Here is a 12,563-nt window from a genome sequence, read left to right as displayed (position 1 = left end):
TCCCAACAGGGGAGGGTTTCAGTGCCCAAAATACATGAAATGTAGTGGCTTATGGAACTATACTTTTTTAATTTTCAAAAGAAGAGTGAAAAAGGTATGACGATTTCACATGCACAAAGCTTGTTTTTACTGTGGTGAGTGGTAAATGTCTTTGTGTTTATGTGTACGTGTGTGCACATGCTGTGTATACGAATAGATGGTGAGTGCTCAACCATTGCTCCCCTCCTTACTTTTCATCTTTGTCCATATGAAAATTTAGTCTTGAGTACTTATGTTTGCATCTTGCATTTCATCATGTATCAAATAAACGCTAGCTCAATTTTTATATATCACATCTTGTGTCTGTTATTTTTTATTCCCCAGGACTTGTGTAGTAACTTGATTTGTCATGAGTATGTTTTTGGTTTTTTTTCTCTTCGTTGAATGAATGTTACATTTTTCCTGTGGTATATTCTGAGATATATCTGTGGTTTGAGCTCAACTTCCTTGGAGGTGGAAAGTGTCTGTAAGAGTCTTTCTTTTGTAACAAGTTGTTGAGTATTTGTCCCACAATACAGGCATCTGTGGTGTAGCGGTTAGGCGCTTTTGGTGTAGCATGCAGGAGATGCGAGTTCGATTCCTGAAAGGGAAGACAATTTTTATAGAGAATCTAGGTCTTACTACTACTTGGAGGTGTCCCTCTCAGCTTGGGTTGGCCCTGACTGGCAGGGTCAGAAGCCCACCCTACAAACTCAGCTGAACATAAGTACAGAGCTTTTTTTATTGCCTGTTTTGCTCTAACTCTAAGAAAGGTCACGTTCGCTAATAAGAGCAACAAGAAAATATGGGGAATTTTGTCAGATAATACATACATGTATTAGTTTTTCATGCCATTTGCTGGTTGAACGGGTGATTGGAGACCGCCACTGGTAGGTTCTACTTCTTACTTTTCCTGTTGCTGCTGTCTATCTGTCTGACTTTTTCCTTGCACTAAATGGCCATTATTGTGTCGATGTGCTTTTCTCTCAAAGCTGGCTGGTTGTTGGAAGGTACAGCTAATAGGTGTGGGTGGTCAGCGGGTGCTCTAGTGTGGTTTGCTTCTTCTTTCCTATGAAACATCTATCGTCCTTGTCTTCCCTTCTTTTTTATGTTTGTTACTCTCTTGTAACACCTCTAATCTTCTGGCGCTCACATGACCTTATGCAGTTGCGAACACCGTAAAACCTCTTCTAAAACTAAAACTATTGCCCTTATCTCTCCTCCTTCCTGTATTCGCACGTGACTCTTAAGTAATTCTTAATGGCTCTTATTTATTATACATATAACAAGTGTCATAGCATTTTTACTGAAACGAAAACTAAGTACTTTCAGGCCACTGCACACATATCTCGACTGTTTCCCATCCAGTGAAGTGATTCTGCAGTATGATCTTTATTTGAAGTCTTTTTTTTTTGTTGGGGAATTACATGTACATGAGTGGGTGGTTGGCGGGTGCTCTGGTGTGGTTTGCTTCTTCTTTCCTATCGAACATTATCGTCATTATCTCCCCTTCTTTTTTATGTTTGTTACTCTTTTGTAACATCTCTAATCTTCTGGTGCTCATACGACCTTATGCAGTTGCGAGCTCCGTAAAACCTCTACTAAAACTTTAAAAAACCTCTCTCTCCCCCTCCCTCCTTCTCCCACGCTCTCTCTCACTGAGCACGCTGGCATGTGTTATGTATGCATATTTGCGTATACATATGTGTGTGCGCGCGCACGCGCGTGCGTGTGTGTGTGTGTGCGCGCGTGTGTGTGTTTGCAAATTGTTCTTCTGGATCAAAGGCTATTTGTCAAATGCATGCTGTCAATGTAGGAGGTCCAGAGAATCGACCCAGAATTGGCGCTTTGGGATGTGTGTGTGTGTTTGTTTGTTTGTGTGTGTTAAGCAAAGTTAGTAAAATAGAAAATGAAGCGAATTACAACATTGGTAAAACAAAACTATAGCACATTGTATAATATGTATACACTTGGTACGGTAGATAAATAAGATACACAAATGGTGTTAATTGTCGAAACACATGCCTTTGCTTCATTTGACATTGAATAACTTTTAGAAAATTGGTACGTTTCCCGTAGAATATTGGGATGCTACAACCTCGCTGTGTACAAATCATTCACGGTGACTTTTGAGACAGTTACATTGATTGCACATTCTGTAATGCATAATCAATCTTAAAAAGAGAAAAAGCATGTAATATAATTGGTATAGGCTACATATCATATACGAGTATATATAAATTGATTATGAAGAATGCTGTCTTTTCCAGTCGTATTTCTATGTATCTCTGAGCGGTCTGTCTTATCTCTGAACGTTCCAGCATATTTTTAATCCAGTTAAGTCCGACAGCAGGTGGCCTGAGCCTTGACCCCTATCTCAGACCCAAACTTATCAGCTCCGTTCACAGCATAGCACGTGTCGCCGCCCGAGGATGCGCCTGTGGGGATGAGAAAAGGTGCACGTGAATGGATGAGTGACACACACCGTGATCCTAGAGCTAGAACATGAAGATACCGTCTCTGAATTTTTAGTTTTTGGAGTTAAAGTGTCTTGGGCCTTGCCCTGAACTCCCTCGTCATTCTACATAATGTATACGTACCATTTAGAACTCTATTCCTTTCTTTTCTAAGAGAAAACCATGTCTTCTTCTTCTTCTTCTTCTTCTTCTTCTTCTTCTTCTTCTTCTTCTTCTTCTTTCCCTCAGGCAGCCACATTCCGATTTCGAAGGTACTGTACTCTATACTGTGCTTTCACTTCCCCACTGACTAGAGTACCGGTATTTCCAGTTTTGGTTGGAATTCATTTTGAATTTTGCTCAGGCGGCGGCCGCAGCCTATTCTCATCGATTTTACGACCGCCAAGGGATTTATAAACTTTGATTTGCGCAACTTGCACCCAAGACCTCCGAGATTTTTCACCCTTATCTGAAAAAGCTAGATGTTCGATCTTACCTTCTCTAAGAGAGTAATGGGTGTTGCTGAAAGACAGCAGTAAGAAGGAGCTAGGAGTAGCAGTAGAAAGAGTCACGAAGTAAAAGAAGAGAGGAGGCCAAGGATGGGGTGGGGTGGGGGTGGGGGACAGAACGTGGAGTTGAAAGCAGTTGACAGAACAGGACTAGATCAGAGTACAGGAAAGAAGTTGAAAGGAGAATATTGTGCTCCTGGTGAGCCAAACAGGATGAAACGTTTAACAACCTTTTAGATACTATTTCGACACAATTCCGAAGTATCCCTATTTTGTTTTGACTACTTTTAAACAATGATGACAGTGACATGGTGATGATAATGATGGTGAAAACACACACACATACACCCCCCCCCCCACACACGCACGCCCGCACGCACACACACACACACACACACACACACACACACACACACACACACACACACACACACACATACACACACATACACACACACACACACACACACACACACACACACACCAGTAAACAAGAACTTACTGCCAATATAAGCGCCAGCGGCTCTCCCATACTTCGCGTAGACGTTACATCCGGTCATGACGTAACCATTAGGACACTTGACCGTGGCCTGAGCCCCCTTGTTCAAAGCACTCGGCCCGGAGGTCACTGTGCGACACTGGAGGTTGGAACCCTGGCAGCACGCCGCATAGGAAAACACACCTGGCGGGGATACAGGTTGGGGGATGTGGGAGGAAAGAAAAGTAAAATATTTTTCAATTTAAAACAAAGACAGGGACATTGGGTTGGGGGAGGGGGGTATTTAAGAGACGTGTTTTTTACACCCATTGTCACAGTCTTGATGGTGGGTTGCTACGACTTTTAACAGTCAGAACCTATCCAAGCTGTATGGGACACATCACAATAGCAAGACGTAGGTACTCCCCAAAATTTCTGGCACACGTGGGAATCGAACTCACGTCTCAGCCTGCAAGTACGAACAATTGCACTGCAGACACTACCATTCACGAGACATGTCGGAAATGAAATAAACCCACACAATTACCGAGGAAACGCAAAGTACAGCTACGCAAACGTCTTAAAATTCCTAGTTGAGAACTGTCAGACGTGGAGGTGTCTATTCCAGCACGGCAAATTACTGACTCGATCGCTAACCGTTTACATGTACTATATCTGTTTTATATCCCTATAGACTCAATATAGATCGTTTGAGAGACGGGCTAATTCTACCCGGTTTTTGGCTTGTTACACCGGCCAGCTGATATGCGGAGATATTCGATGAAAAGCTTCCCCACCCTGGCAAAATCAAGCCTTTCGGACATAATCGGCATCAATTGGTCAAAACGTCCGTTCAGAGATAGACATTTATTACCATCTGCCGTTACTCTGAGAACATGCTAGGTCAGGGGACTTGTAGCCTACTGTAGTTTTAATGATTTGTGTACCGTCTCAAGGAAATTAGGATTAATTTATTACGATTTCTGTTTATTGAATGGATTTGTTTCGTTGAAAGCGTCGAAAAACCAGCTTTCGTTTACCCTTTCGAGTTCCACGATACAATAATTTTGTTACTGCCTATACGTAGGGCAATTTTCAAGTATTGTACCCGAGTATGCCATTTTAAAAGTACATGACTCAAATGGTCGTTCCTATTGCGTCTTCCAACTTTGCAATCGTTTTTGTTTCTGCCATAAAAGTAAAAGCCAGAATTGTATGAGAAAGCAGGCGTTAAAAGAACCATCAACCAACGCGACTCCACAATATTAATTGTTGATCACTTTCTCTAACGAATTAATGCCTACAGGATGTGGTTTTGAGACCACACTGACGACGCGTATAGACCTACAAATTATTTTTTTTACCTTGGGGCAAAAGTAAAAGTATGCTCTTCAGGTTCAGATGTAAATAGAAACAAAGTACATGAAAAAATAGTGGTTTTAAGCGTCATGGGTTGCATATAATCTTACCTGTGACGGGGTCGTCGTTCTCTGCAAGACAGGAGTTGTTGGTGAAGAGAACGCCGTCCGAGTCCAGATTGTAGGTGAACGCCGCGCAGCCTGAGGAACATACATAGACAAATGATTCATCTGTCTGTCTGTCTGTCTGTCTGTCTGTCTGTCTGTCTGTCTGTCTGTCTGTCTGTCATCATATCCATCTGTCTAAATCTGAAGACTAATTCATAAATAAATTGTCTGATTTCTGTTCTATTACTCCTAACCTCAAGTATTAGTAACAGATACAAGCATCTATTTCAATATCAAGACAGGTATGGATGAGGAGATAAAACAACAATTCAATTGCTTTACACGAACGTGGCGTATTACACGTATATGTATTTTTTCTTTCCCCGTATTTTTTAAAGGAGATTTAGTGGTCAAGACATTGGCTGAGTGTTGTGGAGAAGCAATGTGCAAATTTCACAAAATGTCAATGGATTCTTTACCTGGGCATGTTTATTGCCACTGGGCACGTTTTCTGGTTGTCCTATCGCTGGTAGTATTTTTTTTGTAAGTGTTTACAGCGCACGCAACTTCATAAGGTCATATGAGCGCGAGGGACACATTAAACATTTTCACGTGGTAGGAAATTTTGAATTTTGCCGGGGTGGCGGCCGATGTCTACTCTTATCAATTTTGGACCACCAAGGAATCTTTAACGTGCGAAACTTGCTCACGAGACCTCCGAGATTTTTCGCCCTTCAACGAGAAGGCTAGATGTTAGGTCACCTACCATAAGAACAAAGGTGTGGTTGAAAGACAGCAGAAAGGAGCCAGTGAGTAGCAGTAGAAAGGCTGTAGAAAGAGTCAGGAGCCCAGAGGAGGGGGCAAAGGAGGTGAGGGGGTGGGGACAGAAAGTGGAGACGAAAGCAGACGACAGAACATGGTTAGAGAGCAGGAAAGGATGTGAAAGGAGAAAATTATTTTAGAGAACAAAATTTTCCGTCTTTGTCCGGATTCGAACCCTGGACCAATTCTACCCCCGTCGTTTTATGCAAGAAAAATTCTGAAATTATGCAAACTGAGCCCCAAAATGTGAAATTATGCGATTCTGTTAATTTTAACAAAGAATGACAAAGGAAAATAATCAGACATTATGCAAAAAATGATCAAATTTTGCTAAATTATGCGGGGTGCATAAAACCACGGGGACAGCCAATTTAATGAGAGGTGAACGCCGTGACATTTCGACCTCGACAGCCCCCCGCAGGTGAGGTTTAAAAACGCAGAGCTGATTTTTTACTCAGTGGGGAAAACTGTGTCGAAGACGGTACATGTATTACATAATAACCCAACCAATTTCTTTCCCATCTGCATATGCATGTCTTTTTTTCTCTGTCAATTTGACATTATTTACATATGGCCAGAAAAAGGCCACTAAAGATGTATTTAGAAAATGGAAAAAGGGGAAGGGGGAGGGGGGTGGTGGCGGGCAGGAGACAGACATGTAGATAGATAGATACTTGTGGACAGAAAATATAGATAAGGTATACTCACCTAAGGGATGTTCCTGCCCCTGACAAGGCACCTCCACCTTGTCGTCCATCCCAGTACCAGAGGGTCCTGCCGTGCGGTACTCACATCTCAGACCCCGCACACTGCAGCACCGAGCCACGGCCTGAATCCCTGGGGGGTGGAGGGGGGGGGGGGGGCACAACAAGATTATGTTAGTAAGACGGGTGGATAGACATCTCTAGTGCTTCTGGAGATAACATACTACATATGATAGTGAGATGGTTACTAACTTTCGACGTGTGGATGCATATCTTGATAGGCATGTTTTGATATGAGGGATTACTCTAACTCTAAATGTGAGGATGAATATCTTGTACTTTAAAAGGCAACGCAGAACGAGTATGGTATTGAGGTGAGGGTGGACCCAAAAAGTGTGGATAAACACCATGAACCCCCAAAGAGAGAACACATGCGGATGAGCATCTAGTACAATGTGCTCTTGAAAGAAATTTGTCTCAGGTATGGTACTGTGGTACTGAGGTGTGAAATAACTCTTGATAAACCTTTTGTACTTTGGTACTTCACAACACGGGAGTGGTATTTAGACGAGACAACTCTGAGCGCTTGGAAAAACATAATGTTGCATTCCGATAGTCAACCCAAAATACAACTTGTGATATGGAAGTGAAGAATGGCTTTAGATTAGACGTATAGTTAAACATAATCAAAACGATCCCAAAAGAGACTGTCGTTTGCTAGCCGTTCGAAGTGCTTGTCTGATCCTATTTTCAGAGTGCGTGTCTGATGGTAGAGTTCAGTGCCCACTACGTTGTGCAATCGGGGTACATGAGTAGCCTCCTTTTCTATACTCCTTTATTACCGGTATTAACTGCGTGGGTATGGCACTTGTGGAAAGATAGTAAGATTAGGGAAGAAGGGTCCGAGGGAAGGCGGGGTGGGGTGGGGGTGGGGGTGGGTGGTTAGTTGGTAAGGAACTAGATTCAAGAATCTAAGGCCACGTTTTGCATTATATTATTCCAACAATGAATTACCCCAAGGAGCTGAATGAAAGACAAATTAGACTGAGAGAACATCTAACCTGCTGTTGTTCTGAATCCATCGATGGCTCGACAAGCCGGCTTCCCATTGGACATGATCATTTGCTCTCCATCACGATGCCAGTCATTGTTCTAGGGACGAAATATGATTGTCAAGGATTAATGATAATTATTGTTCACAATTTAATCTATACAATTTAGACCAATCAGGACGCAGGACACTTCGATGGAGCCTGTAAGAGCCAACACTGGCCAGATGGATGTACTCGATAAAATATCACTATAAGGAATCGAACTTACAGCTTTTGGGTGCTGGGTGAAGTGCCTTACCATTATACACCATGTGAGCAAAAAATTGGAGGCCTTTGAAGCAGTTGTGTCTATTAAAATAATTCTTCTAAATAATATTCTCGTCTTTCTTTGGATCATTGAAATTTTCTCAGCACTCAGTTTGAACAAAGCAAGGATTTGTACGAAGATACGGAAGAAACGAATAGCAATCCTGTCAAACAACGAAGCTTGAACAATGTGGTGAAGCACCCGAGCAATAGCGTAAGTGCATTTTAGCATTTATGCGTAAAGTGTTTTTCATGAAGGTGTTTTTACGCCCCCATCAATACGACTTAACATTTTGGGGGCCAGCTTCGACCTGCCTGTCTGGGCCAACTTCGTCTTAGAGAGATACAACGTCCCAACAGATACATGGTGATACTGTACTCCTCCCCGCCAGGGAATGGAACATTGGTCTTCAACACGTGAAAGCGAAGTACCGAGCCACTACACCACAGACGCTGGTGTGCAGCTGTGTAGAAAGTAAAACAACATGACGTATGAAATAAAGATGATGAAATGATTTATAACGGCATTTATTTTAATCCAGGACGCACAGTCAGCTGAGTTGGGATCACGCTGGACTGGAGGACTGTGGAACTGCGGCCTGTGGGACCAATTCTCTTAGTAGTGGTCACTGGCGTCGGTTGTGTAGCGGTTAGAAGCTTGGCCATCGTACGCAGGAGACCTGAGTTCCCGAGTGGGGAGAGTTTTCATCGAGTATCTCGGTTTTTCTGCTGGGATGTTTTACCCTTCTCAGCCCTGGTTGGCCCTGACAGGCAGGGTTGAGGCCCGCCCCCCTAAATGATTTAAACGGTGTCGTTTCCTCTAATGATGGCAACTGAAGTCTTCTTTTGAAAGGATTGCTGTTCATTGAATGGACCGGTATGCATGAAACGTGTCACTGTCGAAATTTTATCATATTGTGAAGCGCATTGAGCCACCTGGGAAGTGAATGATGATGATGATGATGATGATGATGATGATGATGATGATGATGATGATGATGATGATGATGATGATTCGCGTATTTCGTTATCAATAATTTTTTTGGGTATTCTAACCTGAAGATAGCTAGAACAGCTGGTGAGGACCTCGTCTCCCTGGCATGCGACATCAACAGCCTTGTCGTCCCCGACCGCAGACAGGCGTGAGCGGCGCGTGGTGCACGTGAGATGCGCATTCTGTGACGAGGATCTGGCCTGACCCAGGGTACGCAGGTGAAGTCGGTTGGTCTGCGGGTTGATCTGGACATTCATGGAGAACGGGTCTATCTTCTTGGGCAACTGGATCGCGTCTGAGATGGAATTCGATGGAAATAAAAAAGTGATATATTTTATGCGTTTATTTCAATTCTTTCATTCACATAATCAAAAGTAGGTTCTAACACGTGAAAAGGCAAAAGCTGTCGGGAAATGGTTAGAGGCTTCAGAAGTGACTTTGAAACACACTGGTCTCCGTCCAAAACCCTAGTTGTCAGGGAGATAAATGGTTCTTAGCCGAACCGGGTTCTTATTTTTTTTTATAGTAGAGGGTTTTACGGTGCTCGCAACTGCATAAGGTCATATGAGCTCCAATGGAGTCTCAGGCGAATTTCAAGGGGCACAACTTAGCTCCTACCTCTTGGATATTTTTGCTAATTCTGAGATGAAATGATGATACTTAGTCGATACTGACGCCAGTGGGAAGACCGAGAACTAGCTTTTATAAAGAATGATTTTCAATTCATGTATGCGCGTGTGCATGAGTGGCATGCGTTGTTTCAGGTGCAAGTGAAAACCACATGTTTCAGAGAGAGTTTCTAGCACGCGACATTATCAACATGAATTGATCTCGTTTTAAAACTATGAAACGACAACAGTCACAACACTGGATATGTGGAATGAAAAAAAAATGACAGGATGAACCAGCTTTAATAAGACGATGATAAAGGGCTTTGGCCACGTGAGAGGATCAATTGACAGTACCATTCGAAAAACACTAAGGGTCCCTTTACACGTACAGTTCATTCACCGACAAACTGACAGTTTAACCGACGGACGCTAGATCTGGGTCATCGTTAAACTGACAATTTGTCGACGAGAGAAGTTCCATTTAGAGGTACAATGTTTTTTTATCGTTAAAGTGTCACTCCTTGACAAAACACACAAAACACACACAAGAAAGTTAACCTAGTAATCCGGCATTAAATTGTGATTTTGACTAATTTTGGGTCGCTGATCACGAAAATCTTATTACTTTTTGGATGTGACCAATAAAAAGTAAAGTTGTTCCCGCATCCGATCCGGACATTGGGGATTGCCTTGTTAGTGAGACAACTACCTGGGTCTTCGGCATATTGTGGTAGGGTAGCCAGTTCCTTTTCACGCCGCCTTTACTGCCCCAACTCGAAGTCAGGTACCCATTACTGCTGGGTGGGCCAGAGGGGGCGAAAAAAATCCGTGTCCGAACCTAGGCTCGAACTCGCTTCGGAGACGAGCGCGCCCGCCGCTCCGCCACCAATATTTAGGAAAATTTTGGAATGCATTTTCAACTCCGCCTGGGACAACATCAAAGACGCCGCTCCCTCGTCGTCATGCCTTCAGTTCGCCGGCCGGCAAATATCTGGCGTCGCCAGATATCTTGTGGTTGGACTGAGAACCCTTCGATATCGAGAGGATTGCTCGTTTCCACAATCAGTTTTACCGGGAAGTTGGTCTTGCAATACTATTGCCAAACTGGATCAGGATGATACGATCATTTTCCCACTCATCTCAGAAAAAAATGTTTCTCTTGTGAACAAGGTAGCATAGTGTTTTGCACTAAAAGTAATGCTCTGCTGATAATTTTTCTAGAGCAGCTTGCTTACAAAGATTATAATATCATGACTTTCATTTCGACAATGAGTGTAAAGCGTATCAAAAGAGAGTGAATCATACAGCTATTGTTGTAACGTTGTCCGAGTTGCTACTCTACTTGTACTTATTTCTTTGCTCTGGCACATATATAATGTGTCAGAGGGGATGCTTAGGTCGGTTGTGAACTTGAAAGTTGACTTTAGTAGTGGTCAGTTTGTTTTGTAAAGGTATCTTCCTTACTTTCTAGCTGGAAGTTCAATTGCAACCACACTTTAAAGCGCAGTATGAGACTGAGTATTTTGATTAATCCAGCACGTTGGTTTTTCAGTAACATTTAAGACGTGCTCAACACACGATTGCTCCCGATAACTCTCGTTCAGACTTTGGTATAGAGATCAAATAAGTAAAAACTCCATATCATCAATTTCCAGTGACAAAATGGCCAGAAAGACACAAGGAACACTGTGAGGGACTTACTGCCGTTGCCAGAAACAGAAATAGAAACTGTTTTGTCCGCTTTGCCCAGACTGAAGGTGGTCCTCTTTATCGGCTTGCCCTTGTACCAGACCACAGCCTCGTAGTCGCCTTGGAAAGCGCGCAGGTTAAAGGAAGTTCCAGAGGCCAGGGACCGGTTCACGTGGGTGCTCCATGTCTCCTTGGTCAGCTTCAGGAACCGTTTGCCGGACTCGTTCAGCTGTTGACAAAGACGGCCGGGGCTTCAAGGTTTGAGACAACAAACTGGGCACACACAAGTACACTATTTTGCCTACTTTCATGGTTATTTTTTGTGCTGAAGAAAAGGCGACAGCTCAAATAACAGACTTATGAAGAAGTAGTTCCTCCTTTGGAGTCTCCTCGATCAACAAGAGCAGACATCGATTAAGTTGGCAATTTAGTGAACTGTGTGGCTGAGCTCAAAACATGACGCCATTTCTCCCATTGGCTTTTGGGATAGGGATATTGAGTAGGGAATTTTGCTTCTTTAACTAGTTTTTGGTGCACTTTTGACACACAATTTATAATCAGAAAAATATCGCTATGGTTACTTTCTTAGTCCGATCTTATAGATTAGAAATACATGTAGAAATACTTCCCTTTGAAAATATCTTAAATTTGAACTTCTGATATTTTACTATTATATCGCCACGCAAGCTCCATACTCTCTTTGATTTGAGATAAAGCATTTTTCTTTAATGCGACTTAGAATTATTAAAATTTAATCAAGCCCACAGCGGCTTAAAACTAGTGCAATGTGGTTTAATGAGGGGAATCACACTTTCGACAAAATAGTTGGTTAGAAATTAGACACACAATATCGGTGCAAGCCATTTCGTTGGGTACGATGTTGTTAGTATAACATACGAGTACAGACATACGGACAGGCAGACAGGTAGATAGAAACGAAGACATTCTCTCTCTCTCTCTCTCTCTCTCTCCCTCTCTCTCTCTCTCTCTCTCTCTCTTCTCCTCTCTATCTCTCTCTTTTTCCTCTCTTTCTCTCACTCTCACACACCCACACCCATAAACACACACACACACACACACACACACACAAACACACACACACACACACATACATACATACACACAAATACATACACACATGAGCGCACACCCATACACAAACACAAACACACGCACACACACACATACACACACACACATACACACGCACACACACACACAAACACAAACACACAGTGCTGCTGCTGTTGTACAAGGCATTTATTCTTTGACATCAGAGTTCCTAGATGTAAGTCATCTTGGCTTCCAAACTGAGTTTGCTTTCTGTCACAGGTCAGAACTAAGAAAAGTTTCCACCAGTCGCAGAAAATTGAATTTCACATAGACTGCATCTGAAGCGGCAATGTTCTCTAAACAGGTTTGGTTTAACTGGCGGCGCCTGAACCGTGAATGTTCATG

General features: G+C 42.7%; 1 protein-coding gene across 1 annotated transcript in view; it reads right to left on the bottom strand.

Moving 5' to 3' along the window:
- Positions 1-1,960: 1,960 nt before the first annotated feature.
- The window catches only part of LOC101861214 (endo-1,4-beta-xylanase 3), a gene marked incomplete in the record, with an annotated part of 22,387 nt that continues 11,784 nt past the window's right edge, over positions 1,961-12,563 (bottom strand). The window contains 7 exon segments of the mRNA XM_013084031.1: positions 1,961-2,456; positions 3,486-3,665; positions 4,931-5,020; positions 6,458-6,586; positions 7,515-7,605; positions 8,868-9,100; positions 11,118-11,334. Coding sequence (XP_012939485.1) covers positions 2,356-2,456; positions 3,486-3,665; positions 4,931-5,020; positions 6,458-6,586; positions 7,515-7,605; positions 8,868-9,100; positions 11,118-11,334 — 1,041 coding nt within the window.

Source organism: Aplysia californica, unplaced genomic scaffold (genome assembly GCF_000002075.1).
Source record: "Aplysia californica isolate F4 #8 unplaced genomic scaffold, AplCal3.0 scaffold00269, whole genome shotgun sequence".
NCBI lineage: Eukaryota > Metazoa > Mollusca > Gastropoda > Aplysiida > Aplysiidae > Aplysia > Aplysia californica.
The sequence above is the reverse complement of the archived record's forward strand: the minus strand, read 5'-3'. Positions and strand labels throughout refer to the sequence as shown.